This window comes from Oncorhynchus masou, unplaced genomic scaffold, assembly GCF_036934945.1.
Source record: "Oncorhynchus masou masou isolate Uvic2021 unplaced genomic scaffold, UVic_Omas_1.1 unplaced_scaffold_2958, whole genome shotgun sequence".
Taxonomy (NCBI): domain Eukaryota; kingdom Metazoa; phylum Chordata; class Actinopteri; order Salmoniformes; family Salmonidae; genus Oncorhynchus; species Oncorhynchus masou.
The window spans coordinates 1-20,316 of record NW_027009378.1 but is presented as its reverse complement, the minus strand read 5'-3'; the positions used below and the strand labels follow the sequence as shown (position 1 = coordinate 20,316).

General features: G+C 40.0%; 2 protein-coding genes across 2 annotated transcripts in view; both read left to right on the top strand.

The window, feature by feature from the left end:
* LOC135534057 (uncharacterized) overlaps positions 1 to 16,385 on the top strand; it is a 38,102-nt gene extending 21,717 nt beyond the window's left edge. Inside the window, exons 39-49 of the mRNA XM_064961199.1 lie at positions 1,134 to 1,252; positions 1,349 to 1,525; positions 1,751 to 1,782; positions 1,903 to 1,994; positions 2,104 to 2,126; positions 13,773 to 13,794; positions 13,910 to 13,937; positions 14,437 to 14,521; positions 14,651 to 14,797; positions 15,001 to 15,211; positions 16,297 to 16,385. Of these exons, the coding sequence (XP_064817271.1) occupies positions 1,134 to 1,252; positions 1,349 to 1,525; positions 1,751 to 1,782; positions 1,903 to 1,994; positions 2,104 to 2,126; positions 13,773 to 13,794; positions 13,910 to 13,937; positions 14,437 to 14,521; positions 14,651 to 14,797; positions 15,001 to 15,211; positions 16,297 to 16,301 (941 nt within the window). The 3' untranslated portion in view covers positions 16,302 to 16,385. The remainder of the gene's footprint in view (positions 1 to 1,133; positions 1,253 to 1,348; positions 1,526 to 1,750; positions 1,783 to 1,902; positions 1,995 to 2,103; positions 2,127 to 13,772; positions 13,795 to 13,909; positions 13,938 to 14,436; positions 14,522 to 14,650; positions 14,798 to 15,000; positions 15,212 to 16,296) is intronic.
* Positions 3,345 to 12,410, top strand: LOC135534059 (uncharacterized). The gene is made up of 16 exons (XM_064961200.1): positions 3,345 to 3,433; positions 3,563 to 3,709; positions 3,912 to 4,123; positions 5,326 to 5,426; positions 5,518 to 5,636; positions 5,852 to 6,028; positions 6,145 to 6,176; positions 6,285 to 6,382; positions 6,492 to 6,520; positions 6,682 to 6,703; positions 6,821 to 6,848; positions 7,141 to 7,225; positions 7,840 to 7,986; positions 8,252 to 8,463; positions 11,719 to 11,939; positions 12,313 to 12,410. Exons 2-16 carry the CDS (start codon positions 3,695 to 3,697, stop codon positions 12,408 to 12,410), a joined length of 1,596 nt encoding a protein of 531 aa, XP_064817272.1. The 5' UTR covers positions 3,345 to 3,433; positions 3,563 to 3,694.
* Positions 16,386 to 20,316: the final 3,931 nt, after the last annotated feature.

Below are 20,316 nucleotides of genomic sequence, written 5' to 3'. Positions count from 1 at the left end.
CCTTCTGGATGATAGCGGGGTGAACAGGCAGTGGCTCGGGTGGTAGATGTCCTTGATGATCTTTATGGCCTTCCTGTAACATCGGGTGGTGTAGGTGTCCTGGAGGGCAGGTAGTTTCCCCCCGATGATGCGTTGTGCAGACCTCACTACCCTCTGGAGAGCCTTGAGGGCGGAGCAGTTGCCGTACCAGGCGGTGATACAACCCGCCAGGATGCTCTCGATTGTGCCTCTGTAGAAGTTTGTGAGTGCTTTTGGTGACAAGCCAAATTTCTTCAGCCTCCTGAGGTTGAAGAGGCGCTGCTGCGCCTTCTTCACGATGCTGTCTGTGTGAGTGGACCAATTCAGTTTGTCTGTGATGTGTATGCCGAGGAACTTAAAACTTGCTACTCTCTCCACTACTGTTCCATCGATGTGGATAGGGGGTGTTCCTCTCTGCTGTTTCCTGAAGTCCACAATCATCTCCTTAGTTTTGTTGACGTTGAGTGTGAGGTTATTTTCCTGACACCACACTCCGAGGGCCCTCACCTCCTCCCTGCAAGGCCGTCTCGTCGTTGTTGGTAATCAAGCCTACCACTGTTGTGTCGTCCGCAAACTTGATGATTGAGTTGGGGCGTGCGTGGCCACGCAGTCGTGGGTGAACAGGGAGTACAGGAGAGGGCTCAGAACGCACCCTTGTGGGGCCCCATTGTTGAGGATCAGCGTGGAGGAGATGTTGTTACCTACCCTCACCACCTGGGGCGGCCCGTCAGGAAGTCCAGTACCCAGTTGCACAGGGCGGGGTCGAGACCCAGGGTCTCGAGCTTGATGACGAGCTTGGAGGGTACTATGGTGTTGTATGCCGAGCTGTAGTCGATGAACAGCATTCTCACATAGGTATTCCTCTTGTCCAGATGGGTTAGGGCAGTGTGCAGTGTGGTTGAGATTGCATCGTCTGTGGACCTATTTGAGCGGTAAGCAAATTGGAGTGGGTCTAGGGAGTCAGGTAGGGTGGAGGTGATATGGTCCTTGACTAGTCTCTCAAAGCACTTCATGATGACGGAAGTGAGTGCTACGGGGCGGTAGTCGTTTAGTCGGTAGTCGCATGTTTGTTTTTGGTGTTTATGTCTGTATGTTAATAACCCTCTTCTCTCCAGACTCTGGCTGTGTGTCCAACTCTAACAGCAGTGTGGACTGGCTGCAGAAGAACTTGGGGCCGTTCTCAGTTCTTGTGTTCCTCGGGAACCTGTTGAAGCTCAACCTTGACTTCTCTCCTGTACGTCTCGTTTTCTGCCGACAACGCCACAATGATTATTCGTAGATATTTGTCCTTATCAAGTATTGATAACCTTCTTGTCTCCTCTCCTTCCAGTTGTCAGCCCTGGAGGTTCTCTCTCCAAAGCAGACAGCAGAGCTGGTGGTGTTGCCTCTTCCTGGGCTTCCAGGGAAAGATGTCATCATCAACACAGTGTTTGACTTCCTGACCGAGTCACCAAAGGAGAGGAGACTCCCTGAGTTCCTGTACCACCTCGCCAGGCTCTCTGAAGAGGTAACACTTGGTGCATTTAGTAAACCCAAGTTCTAACTTGTTCCTCATCTGATATTGACACTTTATCTTGTTGTTTTATTGATGTTATTGATCTTGTTGTTATATTGATGTTGTTGTTCTTGTTGTTATATTGATGTTATTGTTCTTGTTGTTATATTGATGTTATTGTTCTTGTTGTTATATTGATGTTATTGATCTTGTTGTTCTATCGATGTTGTTTTTCAGACGATGCTACCATGTGACAGCTTTAAGACCATGTAAGTGGATTCAACAGAAGTCTTAACGACGAAGAGGTCGTTTTTATCTTAATGACCTTGTAAAACCCCAAAGCACCACTACTACACTTTGACATGTCTGTTTGTCTGTGTCTGTCTCAGCTCTGAGCGTCTGTACCAGGCCTTACCGTCTCCAGAGATGGAGACAGTTATTCAGGCCATTATAGACAACCTGATGCAGACCGCTCCAGAAGGTCAGTCGTCCTTCATTAACCACGTTGACTATTTTAACACGACTAAGATTATTCAAAACAATACATCAATTGACTATTTTTCAATGCATTTTCTAACTTTTGATGACAGATTGCTTGCCGATGAATATGAAGGTGAGAATGTATCTCTTTTTTTGTTATTATATCTTTCATTGACTACTGTAATGAAGTAGTGTAACTACTGTAATTGACTACTGTAATGAAGTAATGTAACTACTGTAATTGACTACTGTCATGAGGTAATGTAACTACTGTAATTGACTACTGTAATGAGTAATGTAACTATGTAATTGACTACTGTAATAGGTAATGACTACTGTAATTGACTACTGTAATGATGAATGTAAACTGTAATTGACTACTGTAATTGACTACTGTAATGAAGTAATGTAACTATTGTAATTGACTACTGTAATGAGGTAATATAACTACTGTAATTGACTACTGTAATGAATTAATGTAACTACTGTAATTGACTACTGTAATGAAGTAATGTAACTACTGTAATTGACTACTGTAATTGACTACTGTAATGAAGTAATGTAACTATGTAATTGACTACTCTAATGAGGTAATGTAACTACTGTAATGACTACTGTAAAAAAATAATGTAATTACTGTAATTGACCACTGTCAAAAAGTAATGTAACTACTGTAATTAACTACTGTAATTGACTACTGTAATGAAATGGCCTATTATTATTGATACCTTTGTAATATAATATCTTCTGTCTTTTTCAGTGTCCAATAACACCAGCAAACGGTAAGTGTTTTCTCCGACAGCAACAACAGATGTGATCCCTGTATCTATATATTGCCGCATGAGAGTCTAAATCTAAACAGCCTTTTTTCTCCTGTCACCTGCAGATCGTGTATATTGTATCACCGCATGAGTCTAAATCTAAACAGTGATATGACCGTTTGTTTTTCTCCTGGTCACCTGGCAGATATGACCAGAGTCTGTTCTATTTGATTCTTCTACAGTGATGGTGCCAGGTATTTGATTCTTGTACAGTGATTGTAAGTGATATCACCGTTTGTTCTATTTGATCTACAGTGATCTGCGTTTGTTCTATTTGGTCAGTGATGGTGATACCGTTTGTTCTAGTCCATTCAGTGATATGACCGTTTGTTCTATTTGATTCTTGTACTTGATGGTGATCAGTGATATGACCGTTTGTTCTATTTGATTCTTTCTGATGGTGATCAGTGATATGACCGTTTGTTCTATTTGACAGTGATGGTGATCAGTGATATGACCGTTTGTTCTATTTGATTCTTGTACAGTGATGGTGATCAGTGATATGACCGTTTGTTCTATTTGATTCTTCTACAGTGATTCGCTACATAGTTATTTGGCGACATCAAATACAACGAACGTGTCCTGTAACTTTACCCTGGAGGAGTATGCCTGTGCATCGGTGAGACTTTTCCCACTATAGCCGTGATTCTAGTGGATGGAGAGACAAAGAGATACTGTGGAGATACCAAGGTAGAGAACACCTCTACATTCATTGACTCCATGTATCATCTGTTCTTCTCTCTGGAAGCTGAAAGACTTCACTGCAGAACACCTGGTGTCTCTTCTGAAATGTAACCTGCCCGGCAACTCCTCTCACTCTAAAGAGACGTGGAAGGTTCTCCTCACCAAACTGACCTCTGTCTTAGACCAAGCTCTGGACATGTTCTCCAATATGGTGAGAATGTACAGTAGATCAACGTTCCTTAAATGTGTGGGGCGCGTTCAGCAGGACGCAACGTTTTGGAAAGTTCACATAGGAATATGTAGGAATCACGGCGGTTCTATTCATGGTGTTCTATCTGCAACGTTTGAGAGCGTTTTGCAACTGAACGTGGCCCTGTTGTTCTGTTATTGAATGACCGATCTCTTCCTCCCAGTCCAAACCTGTCATTGGTCCAGCAGTATCCCAGGTGCTCGATGTGATTGGAGAGATCAGGGTCAACAGGCTGACTGAGGATCAGCTGAGAGACAGTGATGTCATCAGGAAGTGGTTCTCTGGGCGTCTGAGAGTGTTCCTGCCGTCCGCATCAGGAGGGTTTCTGCACTGCCTCAGCACCAAGAACCTCAGCTGTGACTCTTACCAACAGATGTATGTAATGGTTAAAGGGGATACTTCGTACCAACAGATGTATGTAATGGTTAAAGGGGATACTTCGTACCAACAGATGTATGTTTTATAACCGCCTCGTAACACTGGGTCCTCATAATTTAGGTCCTCATAATTTAAGTCCTCATAATTTAGGTCCTCATAATTTAAGTCCTCATAATTTAGGTCTTCATAATTTAGGTCTTCATAATTTAGGTCCTCATAATTTAGGTCCTCTTAATTTAGGTCCTCATAATTTAGGTCCTCATTAACTATACAACATTTGACAGTGGTATATCAAAGAATATTTTATATACCATGTCGTCTTGACAATACCCCTCGAGAGGGGACTCTGTTTGTCCCAGCAATTAGTAGCGGATATTGGTGTGTTCAGCTGACTGAGAGGAATCCAATACAATTTACTGGATATTTCTAGGTCAAACATCATGGGTTGGGGTCAGGGGTCAGGGGTTAACCCACCATTAAGGACGTTGCACCCAGAGGGATAACACTCTAGAAACAAAGCGTTTTCTCAAGCATATTTACTGCCCAAACACATCATTTGTTTTCATCGAGCTTTTTCATTCTCTATTTAAGAACATCTAGCGGTATCTGAAACACATGTCAATATAGTATTTGATGAAACATTAGAACCTTATTGCCATTTCCTCAATGAAAGCACTAAATATCACAGTTGAAATGTCTAATTGGGTAATGCCAAATTTCAGTCAGAAGCACTAAATATCACAGTTGAAATGTCAAATTGGGTAATTCCAAATTTCAGTCAGAAGCACTAAATATCACAGTTGAAATGTCTAATTGGGTTATGCCAAATTTCAGTCAGAAGCACTAAATATCACAGTTGAAATGTCTAATTGTAATGCCAAAAGTCAGAAGCACTAAATATCACAGTTGAAATGTCTAATTGGGTAATGCCAAATTTCAGTCCGAAGGAAGTGTGGTTTAAAGTGTTGAAAAGCAGAAATGTATTGGAAAGGTCAGGAAAACATCAGGGAAGATCTTTAGGCAATAAATGTGCCTGATCTTCTGTGTAGAAGAAAAGGTCATCATTGCTTTCAATTCATTTTCTCCAGTCATTCTGAGCAGATTCTGTCGCAGTCGTCCTCTTCCCTTCTACTTCCTGGTAGAGGTCCCGCACGGACCTCGTATGTAGAGGCTCAAAGATTTATATTTCCTTTTCACAGACTGAGGGAGTTCAGCAATCAATTTGACCAAATGGACCAGATGAGACAAGAGCTGGTGGTCAAATACTTCATCCAGCCCTTCCTGACCAAAAACTCCTCAGGTATGGAAGATAGCAACTAGAGTAAAAGCAGCAAACTGTTCCTCATCTTCATTTAATCTTTGACCATAACCAATTGGTCTCCTCCCTCCAGACTCTGGCTGTGTGTCCAACTCTAACAGCAGTGTGGACTGGCTGCAGAAGTACCTGGGGCGGTTTTCAGTCCTGGTGTCCCTCAGCGACCTGTTGAAACTCAACACAGACTTCTCTCCTGTACGTCTCACTTTCTGCCGACTACGCCACTTTGTTTATACATACATACATTTTTATTAAGGACACAATAAATTGGTTGTAAAGTGTTCTAGTTAAGTCTGTACATCAGTAATGTTTTCACAGATCAGTTCACCCAGGTTAAAAGGTCAGTTTTTGATGTTGGAGAAGATGTTTTGAACATTACAATCTCTCTCTTTCCACCTCTCTCCTTCCAGTTGTCAGCCCTGGAGGTTCTCTCTCCAAAGCAGTCAGCAGAGCTGGTGGTGTTGCCTCTTCCTGGTCTTCCAGGGAAAGATGTCATCATCAACACAGTGTTTGACTTCCTGTCTAAGTCACCAAAGGAGAGGAGACTCCCTGAGTTCCTGTACCACCTCATGAGGCTGTCTGTGGTGGTAATGACCCCAAATATTATTAGTAAACACCTTGTAAAGCTGTTTTTGAGGTAACTGAAAAAAAGCATTGTAGTCTTGCTTCAATATGTTGATGTTAACTTCTATCCTCTTCCCAGACTCCAGTCGGGTGCACGGTCTACCAGACCATGTAAGTCAAACTTGAGAGAATAGGTAGATTAGGCGATCCATGATATGCGGATCTATAAAAGATTAAAGAGACCAATCTTTTAAATGACATTGTTTTTGTTTTCCACAGTTTTGTGAGGCTGTACCAAGCCATGTCAGCGTTGCCTCAACAGATGGAGCCAATCATCTGGGCCAGTGTTTATGACCTCACAGAATCTGCACCAATGGGTGAGTCAGGAGCACTGTCTTTTTCTCAAATCAGATTCCAGATATAATTTTTATTCTATTTTTTTTTTACACAATTTAATCTCTTTGTATTTTGTTGTCATGTGAATAGATTGTTCTCTGGTACCAGTTAACCAACAGGCAAGTCAGTTCATGTATCATAAAAATGTTTCAAGATTGTGAAAGAACATTGTTCTTTATGCTTCTTATATTCCCCTAAACTAAGAATAGGAGGAAAGGACAACAGTACGACTCTTCTCAGAGACTTTCCTTAATGATTATTTTGTCTCTCTTTTTTCCAGTGTCCAGTGTCATCACACAATGGTAAATGTAGTTTAGTAAACAACAACTTGATACTGAGCCCCTATTCTTTATCCCAGAACTGCACATTTAATCCAATATCAAATGTTCTGTGTCCTTATTTTTCCTTTTATCTCTCAGCAACAAGAGTCTGTGCTGGAGTTGACAGGTACAGTAAGACATTATTCAGACCAGACTAGGGTTGCAACATTCTTGTAACTGCCCCAAAATCAATATATATATATTTTTTTTATTCCTGGTTGGAAGATTTAATGAATAAGGAGGAAATAATCAAGTTATCTTGAATCTTCCAATCTGTTTTTCTGAAAAGTTGGGCGTTTTGGGAAACTTCCCAGGATTTTGCAAACCGAGTCCATCCAAATGATTGAAACACGCTGATCCTGAATGTGAGAGTTGGTTGTGAGTTTGACACTGATACTTCTGTCTCATCCGTGTTATAGCTCGGCTCTACAACAGCTCTTGGACTCTGGGATCTCGCCGGGACGTCTATGTGACTACAGCATCAAACAATACGCCTGCTCACAGGTCTGGGTTGAACTGTCTTGAGACAATCATGTTTGTACTTTTATATATTACTGGCTTTGCGCTTATAGCCTTTGGCTTTCTGTGTTTACGAGTCACAGAAAAAAACACTACATTTAACATTTGGATTAGTTATATTGGGGTGGCAGGGTAGCCTAGTGATTAGAGTGTTGGACTAGTAACCGGAAGGTTGCAAGTTCAAACCCCCGAGCTGACAAGGTACAAATCTGTCGTTCTGCCCCTGAACAGGCAGTGAACCCACAGTTAACCCACAGTTAACCCACCATCATTGAAAATAATAATTTGTTCTTAACTGACTTAGTTAAATAAAGGCAAAATACTTAAATAAAGGTCAAATAAAATAAATAAATAAACATTCACTGGTGGTTTATGTTAACTACAGTGGAAAGTGACGTGTGGTCGAGCAGTTACAGTCAGAGTCGGTTCAAATCCGTCCCACAGCTTTGACTCACCCTCCGTCTTTCCTACACTTGACCATCTCTTCAATAAAGTCAAAATAACATCCCAAAGGACGAGGACGGCCTCACTCCCTAAACGGTTGAAACAAGGTGCAATGGAAGAAGTATCAGTGGCTAAAGGACTTATCTTTCCCACAGCTGAAAGACCTCAACGCTGAGAACCTGGTCACACTGCAGAAATGTAAACTATCGGAGAACAACACAGACTCCAAAGAGACCTGGAAGCTGTTCTTCACTAAAGCTTCTGCCGTTCTGGATCAGGCTCTTGTACATCTCTCCAACCAGGTACGTCTGATTCCGAAAAACATTACCGGTGTCCTTACCGGTGTCCTTACGGTGTCCTTACCGGTGTCCTTACCGATGTCGACTGAACCAATTTCTCACCCCTAGAGTCTTCTGAATAGAGCATAAACATTTAACAATTGTGTTCAAGGCCCAGGAATGGTTTAGGGTTGGCCTAGTTTGAGGTTAAAGTTCAAGTAAGTATGTGGTGTATCGGGTCACGGTTTGCCAAACCTTGAAGTAACCAACCACATCTCTTCCTCCGCAGTCCAAGCCTGTGATTGGCCCAGCAGTATCCCAGGTGCTGGATGTGATTGGAGAGATCCGGGTCAACAGACTGACTGAGGATCAGCTGAGAGACAGTGATGTCATCAGGAAGTGGTTCTCTGGGCGTCTGAGAGTGTTCCTGCCGTCTGCATCAGGAGGGTTTCTGCACTGCCTCAGCACCAAGAACCTCAGCTGTGACTCTTACCAAGCTGTGTAAGTGGTTACTATTTGGGTTTATGACCTTAGGTGTGTTTCAGGTCCTCACAATGTAGGTGTAGGTGTTAGGTGATCCTCATAATGTAGGTATTAGGACCTCATAATGTAGGTATTAGGTCCTCATAATGTAGGTATTAGGTCCTCATAGTGTAGGTATTAGGTCCTCATAATGTAGGTATTAGGTCCTCATAATGTAGGTATTAGGTCCTCATAATGTAGGTATTAGGTCCTCAGTGTAATGTAATGTAGATATTAGGTCCTCATAATGTAGGTATTAGGTCCTCATAATGTAGGTATTAGGTCCTCATAATGTAGGTATTAGGTCCTCATAATGTAGGTATTAGGTCTTCATAATGTAGGTATTAGGTCCTCATAATGTAGGTATTAGGTCCTCATAATGTCGGTATTAGGTCCTCATAATGTAGGCATTAGGTCCTCATAATGTAGGTATTAGGTCCTCATAATGTAAGGTATTAGGTCCTCATAATGTAGGTATTAGGTCATAGTGTAGGTATTCATAATGTAGATATTAGGTCCTCATAATGTAGGTATTAGGTCCTCATAATGTAGGTATTAGGTCATAATGTAGGTATTAGGTTCATAATGTAGGTATTAGGTCCTCATAATGTAGGTATTAGGTCCTCATAATGTTGTTATTAGGTCCTCATCATGTAGGTCATAGGTCCTCATAATGTAGGTATTAGGTCCTCATAATGTAGGTATTAGGTCCTCATAATGTAGGTATTAGGTCCTCATAATGTAGGTATTAGGTCCTCATAATGTAGGTATTAGGTCCTTAATGTAGGTATTAGGTCCTCAGGTATTAGGTTTCAGATGTAGGTACGGATAATTGGAGTCCCATAATGTAGTTTAGGTCCACATAATGTAGGTATTACTCATAATGTAGGTATTAGGAGGTATTAGGCATAGTGTAGGCTAGGTTCATAATGTAGGTATTAGGTCCTCATAGTCTAGGTATTAGGTCCTCCTTCCTAGGTATTAGGTCTTCATAATGTAGGTAATCATAATGCTAGGTATTTCATAATCGGTTTAGGTTTAATGTAGGCATTAGGTCCTGATTTGTATTAGGACCTCATAATGTAGGTATTAGGTTTAATGTAGGTATTATCATAATGTAGCTTTAGGTCCTCATAATGTAGGTATTAGGTTCATAATTATTAGGTTTATAGGTATTAGGTGATCGAACCATCCGGAGTAGAAACAGTCACTTAACCAACTGAACGAATAGACAGCAGAACCCAGAAGATGAGGCAGCCTTTCGCATGTTTAAGACGGTGTATTTAATAAAGAAAAAATTAAAATACAAAAAATGGTCCAAAAGGTGTAGGAAAAACACAAAAGTCAAAAAGAAACTCACCAAAAATCTTCAGAATACTCCAAGAACTCTCGACAAGAGCACACAGAACACTAGGTGCTCAACATACAAACACAGAGCACAGAACTGAGGGAAACAAAGGGTTTAAAAACAATCAGGGGAAACAGACACAGTGCAAATAATAATGGGACTGGAAAACATAGGGACAAAAAGAATGGGGAATCTACTGACCAAAACCCGGGGCCAAATTCAATTAGGTTCATAATGTAGGTATTAGGTCCTCATAATGTAGCTATTAGGTCCTCTGTCGGATTAGGTCCTCATAATGTAGGTATTAGGTCCTCTAATGTAGCTATTAGGTCCTCATAATTCTGCCGGTATTAGGTCCTCATAATGTATTAGGTCCTCATAATGTAGGTATTAGGTCCTCATAATCAAGTATAATGATATTAGGTCCTCATAATTAGGTCTCCTCTCTCATAATGTAGGTATTAGGTCCTCATAATGTAGGTATTAGGTCTCATAATGTAGGTATTAGGTCCTCATAATGTAGGTATTAGGTCTTCATAATGTAGATATTAGGTCCTCAGTGTAAGCAGGTATTAGGTCCTCATAATGCAGAGTCCTCATAATGTAGGTATTAGGTCCTCATAATTCCTAGGTCCTCATAATGTAGGTATTAGGTCCTCATAATGTAGATAGGTCCTCATAATCATTAGGTCCTCATAATGTAGGTTTAGGTCTTCATAATGTAGATATTAGGTCCTCATAATGTAATTAGGTCCTCATAATGTAGGTATTAGGTCCTCATAATGTAGGTATTAGGTCCTCATAATGTAGGTATTAGGTCCTCATAATGTAGGTATTAGGTCCTCATAATGTTAGGTACACAACACTTCAGGGTGCGGAGTTTAGTTTGTCACATGAACTGGAGCAGCAGCAGCTGGTTCTAGGAGCTTTGTTCCTTCCTGTCTGATATTGATCACTGATTTCATGTTTGTTTTTGAATTATTGATTGTTAGATTTTCAAGTATATCACAATGTTTTTTCATTTATTTTATTGTTCTATAGTTGGTGATCACATTAAAAACATTACACAATTGGACCTGCAAATTTATTGTTTAGGCCTTTTGTTATAAAATCAAATCAAAACAAATCAAATTTTATTTGTCACTTGTTGTTATGGTTAGCAGATGTTATTGTAGCGAAATCTTGTTGTTCCGACAATAGTAATGTAATGTTATTGTAATCTACTGTCTTATACACAGTGTTAAATAATATGTACATAAGGATATATGAATGAGTGATTCATTGTTGTTATGTTGATGTTATTGTTCTTGTTGTTATATTGATGATATTGTTCTTGTTGTTATATATATACATAAGGATGTTATTGTTCTTGTTGTACAGTATATTATATTGATGTAACATTTATAATTGCATCTTCCCATTATTAAATGGAGTTGATCAGTTCATTAGGCAGCAGCCACTCAATGTTTGGTTGTTTAACAGTCTGATGGCCTTGAGATAGAATCTTTTTCAGTTCGGTAGCTTTGATGTTATTGATCTGGATGATAGCGGGGTGAACAGGCAGTGGCTTCTAGATGTTGATGATCTTTATTGATCGGGTTGTAGGTGTCCTGGAGGGCAGGTATTCCCCCCGATGATTTTGCAGTCACTACCCTCTGAGAGCCTTGTTATATTACAACCCGCCAGGATGTTATTGATCTGTGTTTGTGAGTCTATTGATGACAAGTTTCTTCAGCCTCCTGATGAAGATGCTGCGCCATCTTCACGATGCTGTCTTGTGAGTGGAGACCATGTGATGTGTATGCCGTGGAATTAAACTTGCTAGTCTCTCCACTACTGTTCCACGAAGGTGTTCCCTCTGCTTTTTATCACAATCATCTCCTTAGTTTTGTGACGTTGAGTGTGAATTTTCCTGACACCACACTCCGAGGGCCCTCACTCCCTGTACACTTTGACATGTACCACTGTTTGTCTGTGTCTGAGTCTCAGCTCCACGCAGTCGTGGGTGAACAGGGAGTACAGGAGAGGGCTCAGAACGCACCGTCTCCAGAGATGGAGCCAGTTATTCAGGCCATTATAGACAACCTGATGCAGACCGCTCCAGAAGGTCAGTATTCCTCGTCCTTCATTAACCACGTTGACTATTTTAACACGACTAAGATTATTCAAAACAGTGTGGTTGAGATTACATCAAGCAAATTGGAGTGACTAGCACTTCATGATTTTCAGTCGGTATGCATGTTTTTTTTGGTGTTTTTTGATGTTAATAACCCTCTTCTCTCCAGATTGGCTGTGTGTCCAACTCTAACAGCATGGACTGGCTGCAGAAGAATGGGGTATCTCTTGTTTTTGTTGAATCAATATCTTTCATTGACTGCTGTAATGATATTTGTCCTTATCAAATGTAACTTCTGTAATTGTCAGCCCTACTGTCCAAAGCAGACAGTAGAGCTGGTGGTGTTGCCTCTTCCTGGGTCCAGGGAAAGATGTCATCATCAACACAGTGTTTGACTTCCTGACCGAGTCACCAAAGGAGAGGAGACTCCCTGAGTTCCTGTACCATTGCCAGGCTCTCTGAAGAGGTAACACTTGGTGCATTTAGTAAACCCAAGTTCTAACTTGTTCCTCATCTGATATTGACACTTTATCTTGTTGTTTTATTGATGTTATTGATCTTGTTGTTATAACTACTTGTTGTTATATTGATGTTATTGTTCTTGTTGTTATATTGATGTTATTGTTCTTGTTGTTATATTGACTATCTTGTTGTTCTATCGATGTTGTTTTTGACGGTACCATGTAAGCTTTAAGACCATGTAAGTGGATTCAACAGAGTCTACTCGTTTTAATCTTAATGACCTTGTAAACCCCAAAGTAATGTAACTAATGTAATTACTACAATTTGTAACTACTGTAATTGACTGCTGTAATAAGGTAATGTCTGTTTGTAATTGACTTCTGTTGTCTGAGTAATGTAACTAGCCTTAACCGTCTCCAGAGATGGAGACAGTTATTCAGGCCATTATAGACAACCTGATAATGTAACTATTTTAACACGACTAAGATTATTCAAAACAATACATCAATTACAATGCATTTTCTAACTTTTGATGACAGATTGCTTGTGAATATGAAGGTGAGAATGTATCTCTTTTTTTGTTATTATATCTTCATTGACTTCTGTAATGAGGCAATGTAACTACTGTAATTGACTACTGTAATGAGGTAATGTAAGTACTGTAATTGACTACTGTAATGAGGTAATGTAAGTACTGTAATTGACAACTGTAATTGACTACTGTAATGAAGTAATGTAACTACTGTAATTGACTACTGTAATGAGGTAATGTAACTACTGTAATTGACTACTGTAATGAAGTAATGTACCTACTGTAATTGACTACTGTAATGATGTAATGTAACTACTGTAATTGACTACTGTAATTGACTACTGTAATGAAGTAATGTAACTACTGTAATTGACTACTGTAATGAGGTAATATAACTACTGTAGTTGACTACTGTAATTGATGACTGTAATGACGTAATGTAATTACTGTAGTTGACTACTGTAATGACGTAATGTAACTACTCTAATTGACTACTGTAATTAAGTAATGTAACTACTGTAATTGGCTGCTGTAATGAAGTAATGTAACTACTGTAATTGGCTGCTGTAATGAAGTAATGTAACTACTGTAATTGACTACTGTAATGAAGTAATGTAACTAATGTAATTGACTACTCTAATGAGGTAATGTAACTACTGTAATTGACTACTGTAAAAAAAAGTAATGTAATTACTGTAATTGACCACTGTCAAAAAGTAATGTAACTACTGTAATTTACTACTGTAATTGACTACTGTAATTGTCTACTGTAATGAAATGGCCTATTATTATTGATACCTTTGTAATATAATATCTTCTGTCTTTTTCAGTGTCCAATAACACCAGCAAACGGTAAGTGTTTTCTCCGACAGCAACAACAGATGTGATACCTGCTGTATCGTATATATTGCCGCATGAGAGTCTAAATCTAAACATGTACGTCTCTTTTTCTCCTGGTCATCTGCAGATACCAGAGTCTGTGAAGGAAATGCCAGGTAACAAGTGTATCACCTGTATCTAAGATCTGCCTGGTCTAAGTCCATTTAGAAAACTCTTATGGTGATCAGTGATATGACCGTTTGTTCTATTTGATTCTTGTACATTGATGGTGATCAGTGATATGACCGTTTGTTCTATTTGATTCTTGTACAGTGATGGTGATCAGTGATATGACCCTTGTTCTATTTGATTCTTGTACATTGATGGTGATCAGTGATATGACCGTTTGTTCTATTTGATTCTTGTACAGTGATGGTGATCAGTGATATGACCGTTTGTTCTATTTGATTCTTGTACAGTGATGGTGATCAGTGATATGACCGTTTGTTCTATTTGATTCTTGTACAGTGATGGTGATCAGTGATATGACCGTTTGTTCTATTTGATTCTTGTACATTGATGGTGATCAGTGATATGACCGTTTGTTCTATTTGATTCTTCTACAGTGATGGTGATCAGTGATATGACCGTTTGTTCTATTTGATTCTTCTACAGTGATTCGCTACATAGTTATTTGGCGACATCAAATACAACGAACGTGTCCTGTAACTTTACCCTGGAGGAGTATGCCTGTGCATCGGTGAGACTTTTCCCACTATAGCCGTGATTCTAGTGGATGGAGAGACAAAGAGATACTGTGGAGATACCAAGGTAGAGAACACCTCTACATTCATTGACTCCATGTATCATCTGTTCTTCTCTCTGGAAGCTGAAAGACTTCACTGCAGAACACCTGGTGTCTCTTCTGAAATGTAACCTGCCCGGCAACTCCTCTCACTCTAAAGAGACGTGGAAGGTTCTCCTCACCAAACTGACCTCTGTCTTAGACCAAGCTCTGGACATGTTCTCCAATATGGTGAGAATGTACAGTAGATCAACGTTCCTTAAATGTGTGGGGCGCGTTCAGCAGGACGCAACATTTTGGAAAGTTCACATAGGAATATGTAGGAATCACGGCGGTTCTATTCATGGTGTTCTATCTGCAACGTTCGAGAGCGTTTTGCAACTGAACCTGGCCCTGTTGTTCTGTTATTGAATGACCGATCTCTTCCTCCCCAGTCCAAACCTGTCATTGGTCCAGCAGTATCCCAGGTGCTCGATGTGATTGGAGAGATCCGGGTCAACAGGCTGACTGAGGATCAGCTGAGAGACAGTGATGTCATCAGGAAGTGGTTCTCTGGGCGTCTGAGAGTGTTCCTGCCGTCTGCATCAGGAGGTTTCTGCACTGCCTCAGCACCAAGAACCTCAGCTGTGACTCTTATCAACAGATGTATGTAATGGTTAAAGGGGATATTTTGTACCAACAGATGTATGTTTTATAACAGATGTAACATGGGTCCTCATAATTTAGGTCCTCATAATTTAAGTCCCATTTACCTCCGTCTCCAGAGACAGATGTATGTAATGGTTAAAGGGGATAATTTGGGAGACCATTTAGGTCCTCTCCAGAGACAGGTCCTGTAATTTAGGGGATCTTTGGGAGAATTTAGGTAAGTCTTAAGATACAAGATGTATGTAATGGTTAAAAGAATATTTTATATACCATGTCATCTTGACAATCTTCGAGAGGGGACAGATGTTTGTCCCATGGTTAAAGGGGATACTTTGGGAGACCATTTACCTAAGTCTCCAGAGTCAGATGTACTCTGATGCCATCTTTATGTCTCTAGGTGCAAACAAAGAGAAGTTCATGAAGACTTGGGGTCAGGGGCAATTGCTAACCCACCATTAAGGCGTCAATGACCAGAGGGATAACATGCAGATACCTAAGCGTCCAATCATATTTGGCCCAAACACATCATTTGCATTTTCATCGAGCTTTTTAACTTCCTTTTAAGAACATCTAGAGACATGAAAAACATGTCAATATAGTATTTGATGAAACGTTAGAACCTTATTGCCAAAATAATGAAAACACTAAATATCACAGTTGAAATGCATAATTGGGTAATTCCAAATTTCAGTCAGAAGCACCTAAAGTCAATTGACCAAATGTCTAATTTAATATCTATTCATTCAGAAGCAGAAATATCAAAAATGTCTAATTGGAAAATGCAAGTTTTTTTAAATGTCAAAATATCACAGTTGAAATGTTAATTTTTTTTGTGATTAATATAAAGTGTGGTTTATTGGGATGAAATGCAGCAGAAATATTAAAAATTTCAAACATATATCTGACAGAGTACTTTTAAAAAGTCCATAATCTTCTGTGCAGAAGAAAAGGTCACTTTTGTTTCAATGTAGATTTCTTTCAGTCACCATGAAGACACTCTGTGACCCTGATATCCCTTCCACTGCAGTAAAGGTTAATGTGATTCATATCGAGCTGATAGATGTTCTCTTTCCTTTTCACAGACTGAGGGAGTTCAGCAATCAATTTGACCAAATGGACCAGATGAGACAAGAGCTGGTGGTCAAATACTTCATCCAGCCCTTCCTGACCAAAAACTCCTCAGGTATGGAAGATAGCAACTAGAGTAAAAGCAGCAAACTGTTCCTCATCTTCATTTAATCTTTGACCTTAACCAATTGGTCTCCTCCCTCCAGTTGGCTGCGTGTCCAACTCTAACAGCAGTGTGGACTGGCTGCAGAAGAACCTGGGGCGGTTTTCAGTCCTGGTGTCCCTCAGCGACCTGTTGAAACTCAACACAGACTTCTCTCCTGTACGTCTCACTTTCTGCCGACTACGCCACTTTGTTTATACATACATATATTTTTATTAAGGACACAATAAATTGTTTGTAAAGTGTTCTAGTTAAGTCTGTACATCAGTAATGTTTTCACAGATCAGTTCACCCAGGTTAAAAGGTCAGTGTTTGATGTTGGAGAAGATGTTTTGAACATTACAATCTCTCTCTTTCCACCTCTCTCCTTCCAGTCGTCAGCCCTGGAGGTTCTCTCTCCAAAGCAGTCAGCAGAGCTGGTGGTGTTGCCTCTTCCTGGTCTTCCAGGGAAAGATGTCATCATCAACACAGTGTTTGACTTCCTGTCCGAGTCACCAAAGGAGAGGAGACTCCCTGAGTTCCTGTACCACCTCATGAGGCTGTCTGTGGTGGTAATGACCCCAAAGATTATTAGTAAACACCTTGTAAAGCTGTTTTTGAGGTAACTGAAAAGAACATTGTAGTCTTGCTTCAATATGTTGATGTTAACTTCTATCCTCTTCCCAGACTCCAGTCGGGTGCACGGTCTACCAGACCATGTAAGTCAAACTTGAGAGAATAGGTTGATTAGGCGATCCATGATATGCGGATCTAGAAAAGATTAAGATTAAAGAGACCAATCTTTTAAATGACATTGTTTTTGTTTTCCACAGTTTTGTGAGGCTGTACCAAGCCATGTCAGCGTTGCCTCAACAGATGGAGCCAATCATCTGGGCCAGTGTTTATGACCTCACAGAATCTGCACCAATGGGTGAGTCAGGAGCACTGTCTTTTTCTCAAATCAGATTCCAGATATAATTTTTATTCTATTTTTTTTTACTCAATTTAATCTCTTTGTATTTTGTTGTCATGTGAATAGATTGTTCTCTGGTACCAGTTAACCAACAGGCAAGTCAGTTCATGTATCATAAAAATGTTTCAAGATTGTGATAGAACATTGTTCTTTATGCTTCTTATATTCCCCTGAACTGAAAATAGGAGGAAAGGACAACAGTACGACTCTTCTCAGAGACGTTCCTTAATGATTATTTTGTCTCTCTTTTTTTTCTAGTGTCCAGTGTCATCACACAATGGTAAATGTAGTTTAGTAAACAACAACTTGATACTGAACCCCAATCTTTATCCCAGAACTGCACATTTAATCCAATATCAAATGTTCTGTGTCCTTATTTTTCCTTTTATCTCTCAGCAACAAGAGTCTGTGCCGGAGTTGACAGGTACAGTAAGACATTATTCAGACCAGACTAGGGTTGCAACATTCTTGTAACTGCCCCAAAATTAATATATATATATTTTTATTCCTGGTTGGAAGATGTAAAGAATAAGGAGGAAATAATCAAATTATCTCGAATCTTCCAATCTGTTTTTCTGAAAAGTTGGGCGTTTTGGGAAACTTCCCAGGATTTTACAAACCGAGTCCATCCAAATGATTGAAACACGCTGATCCTGATTGTGAGAGTTGGTTGTGAGTTTGACACTGAAACTGTCTCATCCGTGTTATAGCTCGGCTCTACAACAGCTCTTGGACTCTGGGATCTCGCCGGGACGTCTATGTGACTACAGCATCAAACAATACGCCTGCTCACAGGTCTGGGTTGAACTGTCTTGAGACAATCATGTTTGTACTTTTATATATTACTGGCTTTGTGCTTATAGCCTTTGGCTTTCTGTGTTTACGAGTCACAGAAAAAAACACTACATTTAACATTTGGATTAGTTATATTGGGGTGGCAGGGTAGCCTAGTGGTTAGAGTGTTGGACTAGTAACCGGAAGGTTGCAAGTTCAAACCCCCGAGCTGACAAGGTACAAATCTGTCGTTCTGCCCCTGAACAGGCAGTTAACCCACAGTTAACCCACTGTTCCTAGGCCGTCATTGAAAATAATAATTTGTTCTTAACTGACTTAGTTAAATAAAGGTAAAATACTTAAATAAAGGTAAAATACTTAAATAAAGGTCAAATACTTAAATAAAGGTCAAATAAAGGTCAAATACTTAAATAAAGGTCAAATACTTAAATAAAGGTCAAATACTTAAATAAATAAACATTCACTGGTGGTTTATGTTACAGTGGAAAGTGACTTGTGGTCGAGCAGTTACAGTCCCCCGGTTCAAATCCGTCCCACAGCCCTTTGACTCACCCTCAGTCTTTCCTACATCTCTTCAATAAAATTATAAAAAAACATCACAAAGGACTAGGACGGCCTCACTCCCTAAACGGTTGAAACAAGGTGCGATGGAAGAAGTATCAGTGGCTAAAGGACTTATCTTTCCCACAGCTGAAAGACCTCAACGCTGAGAACCTGGTCACACTGCTGAAATGTAAACTATCGGAGAACAACACCGACTCCAAAGAGACCTGGAAGCTGTTCTTCGCTAAAGCTTCTGCCGTTCTGGATCAGGCTCTTGTACTTCTCTCCAACCAGGTACGTCTGATTCCGAAAACATTACCGGGATCCTTACCGGTGTCCTTACCGGTGTCCTTACCAGTGTCCTTACCAATGTCGACTTAACCAATTTCTCACCCCTAGAGTCTTCTGAATAGAGCATAAACATTTAACAATTGTGTTCAAGGCCCAGGAATGGTTTAGGGTTGGCCTAGTTTGAGGTTAAAGTTCAAGTAAGTATGTGGTGTATCGGTTCAGGGTTAGCCAAACCTTGAAGTAACCAACCACATCTCTTCCTCTGCAGTCCAAGCCTGTGATTGGCCCAGCAGTATCCCAGGTGCTGGATGTGATTGGAGAGATCCGGGTCAACAGACTGACTGAGGATCAGCTGAGAGACAGTGATGTCATCAGGAAGTGGTTCTCTGGGCGTCTGAGAGTGTTCCTGCCGTCCGCATCAGGAGGGTTTCTGCACTGCCTCAGCACCAAGAACCTCAGCTGTGACTCTTACCAAGCTGTGTAAGTGGTTACTATTTGGGTTTATGACCTTAGTGTGTCAGGTCCTCACAAAGGTAGGTGTTAGATCCTCATAATGTAGTTAGGTCCTCATAAAAGGTATTAGGTCCTCATAATTAGGTCCTCATAATGTAGGTATTAGGTGTTAGGTATTAGGTCCTCATAATGTATGTATTAGGTCCTCATAATGTAGATATTAGGTCCTCATAATGTAGGTATTAGGGTAGGTATTAGGTCCTCATAATGTAGGTATTAGGTCCTCATAATGTAGGTATTAGGTCCTCATAATGTAGGTATTAGGTCCTCATAATGTAGGTATTAGGTCCTCATAATGTAGGTATTAGGTCCTCATAATGTAGGTATTAGGTCCTCATAATGTAGGTATTAGGTCCTCATGATGTAGGTATTAAAGTGTGTATTAGGATATTAGGTCCTCATAATTTAGGTATTAGGTCCTCATAATGTCGGTATTAGGTCCTCATAATGTAGGTAGGTCCTCATAATGTAGGTATTAGGTCCTCATAATGTAGGTATTAGGTCCTCATAATAATAGATCTTCATAATGGATATTAGGTCCTCATAATGTAGGTATTAGGTCCTCATAATGTAGGTATTAGGTCCTCATAATTGTAGGTATTAGGTCCTCATAATGTAGGTATTAGGTCCTCATAATGTAGGTATTAGGTCCTCATAATGTAGGTATTAGGTCCTCATGTAATTAGTAAGGTATTAGGTCCTCAAAGGTAGGGTCCTCATAATGTAGGTATTAGGTCCTCATAATGTAGGTATTAGGTCCTCATAATGTAGGTATTA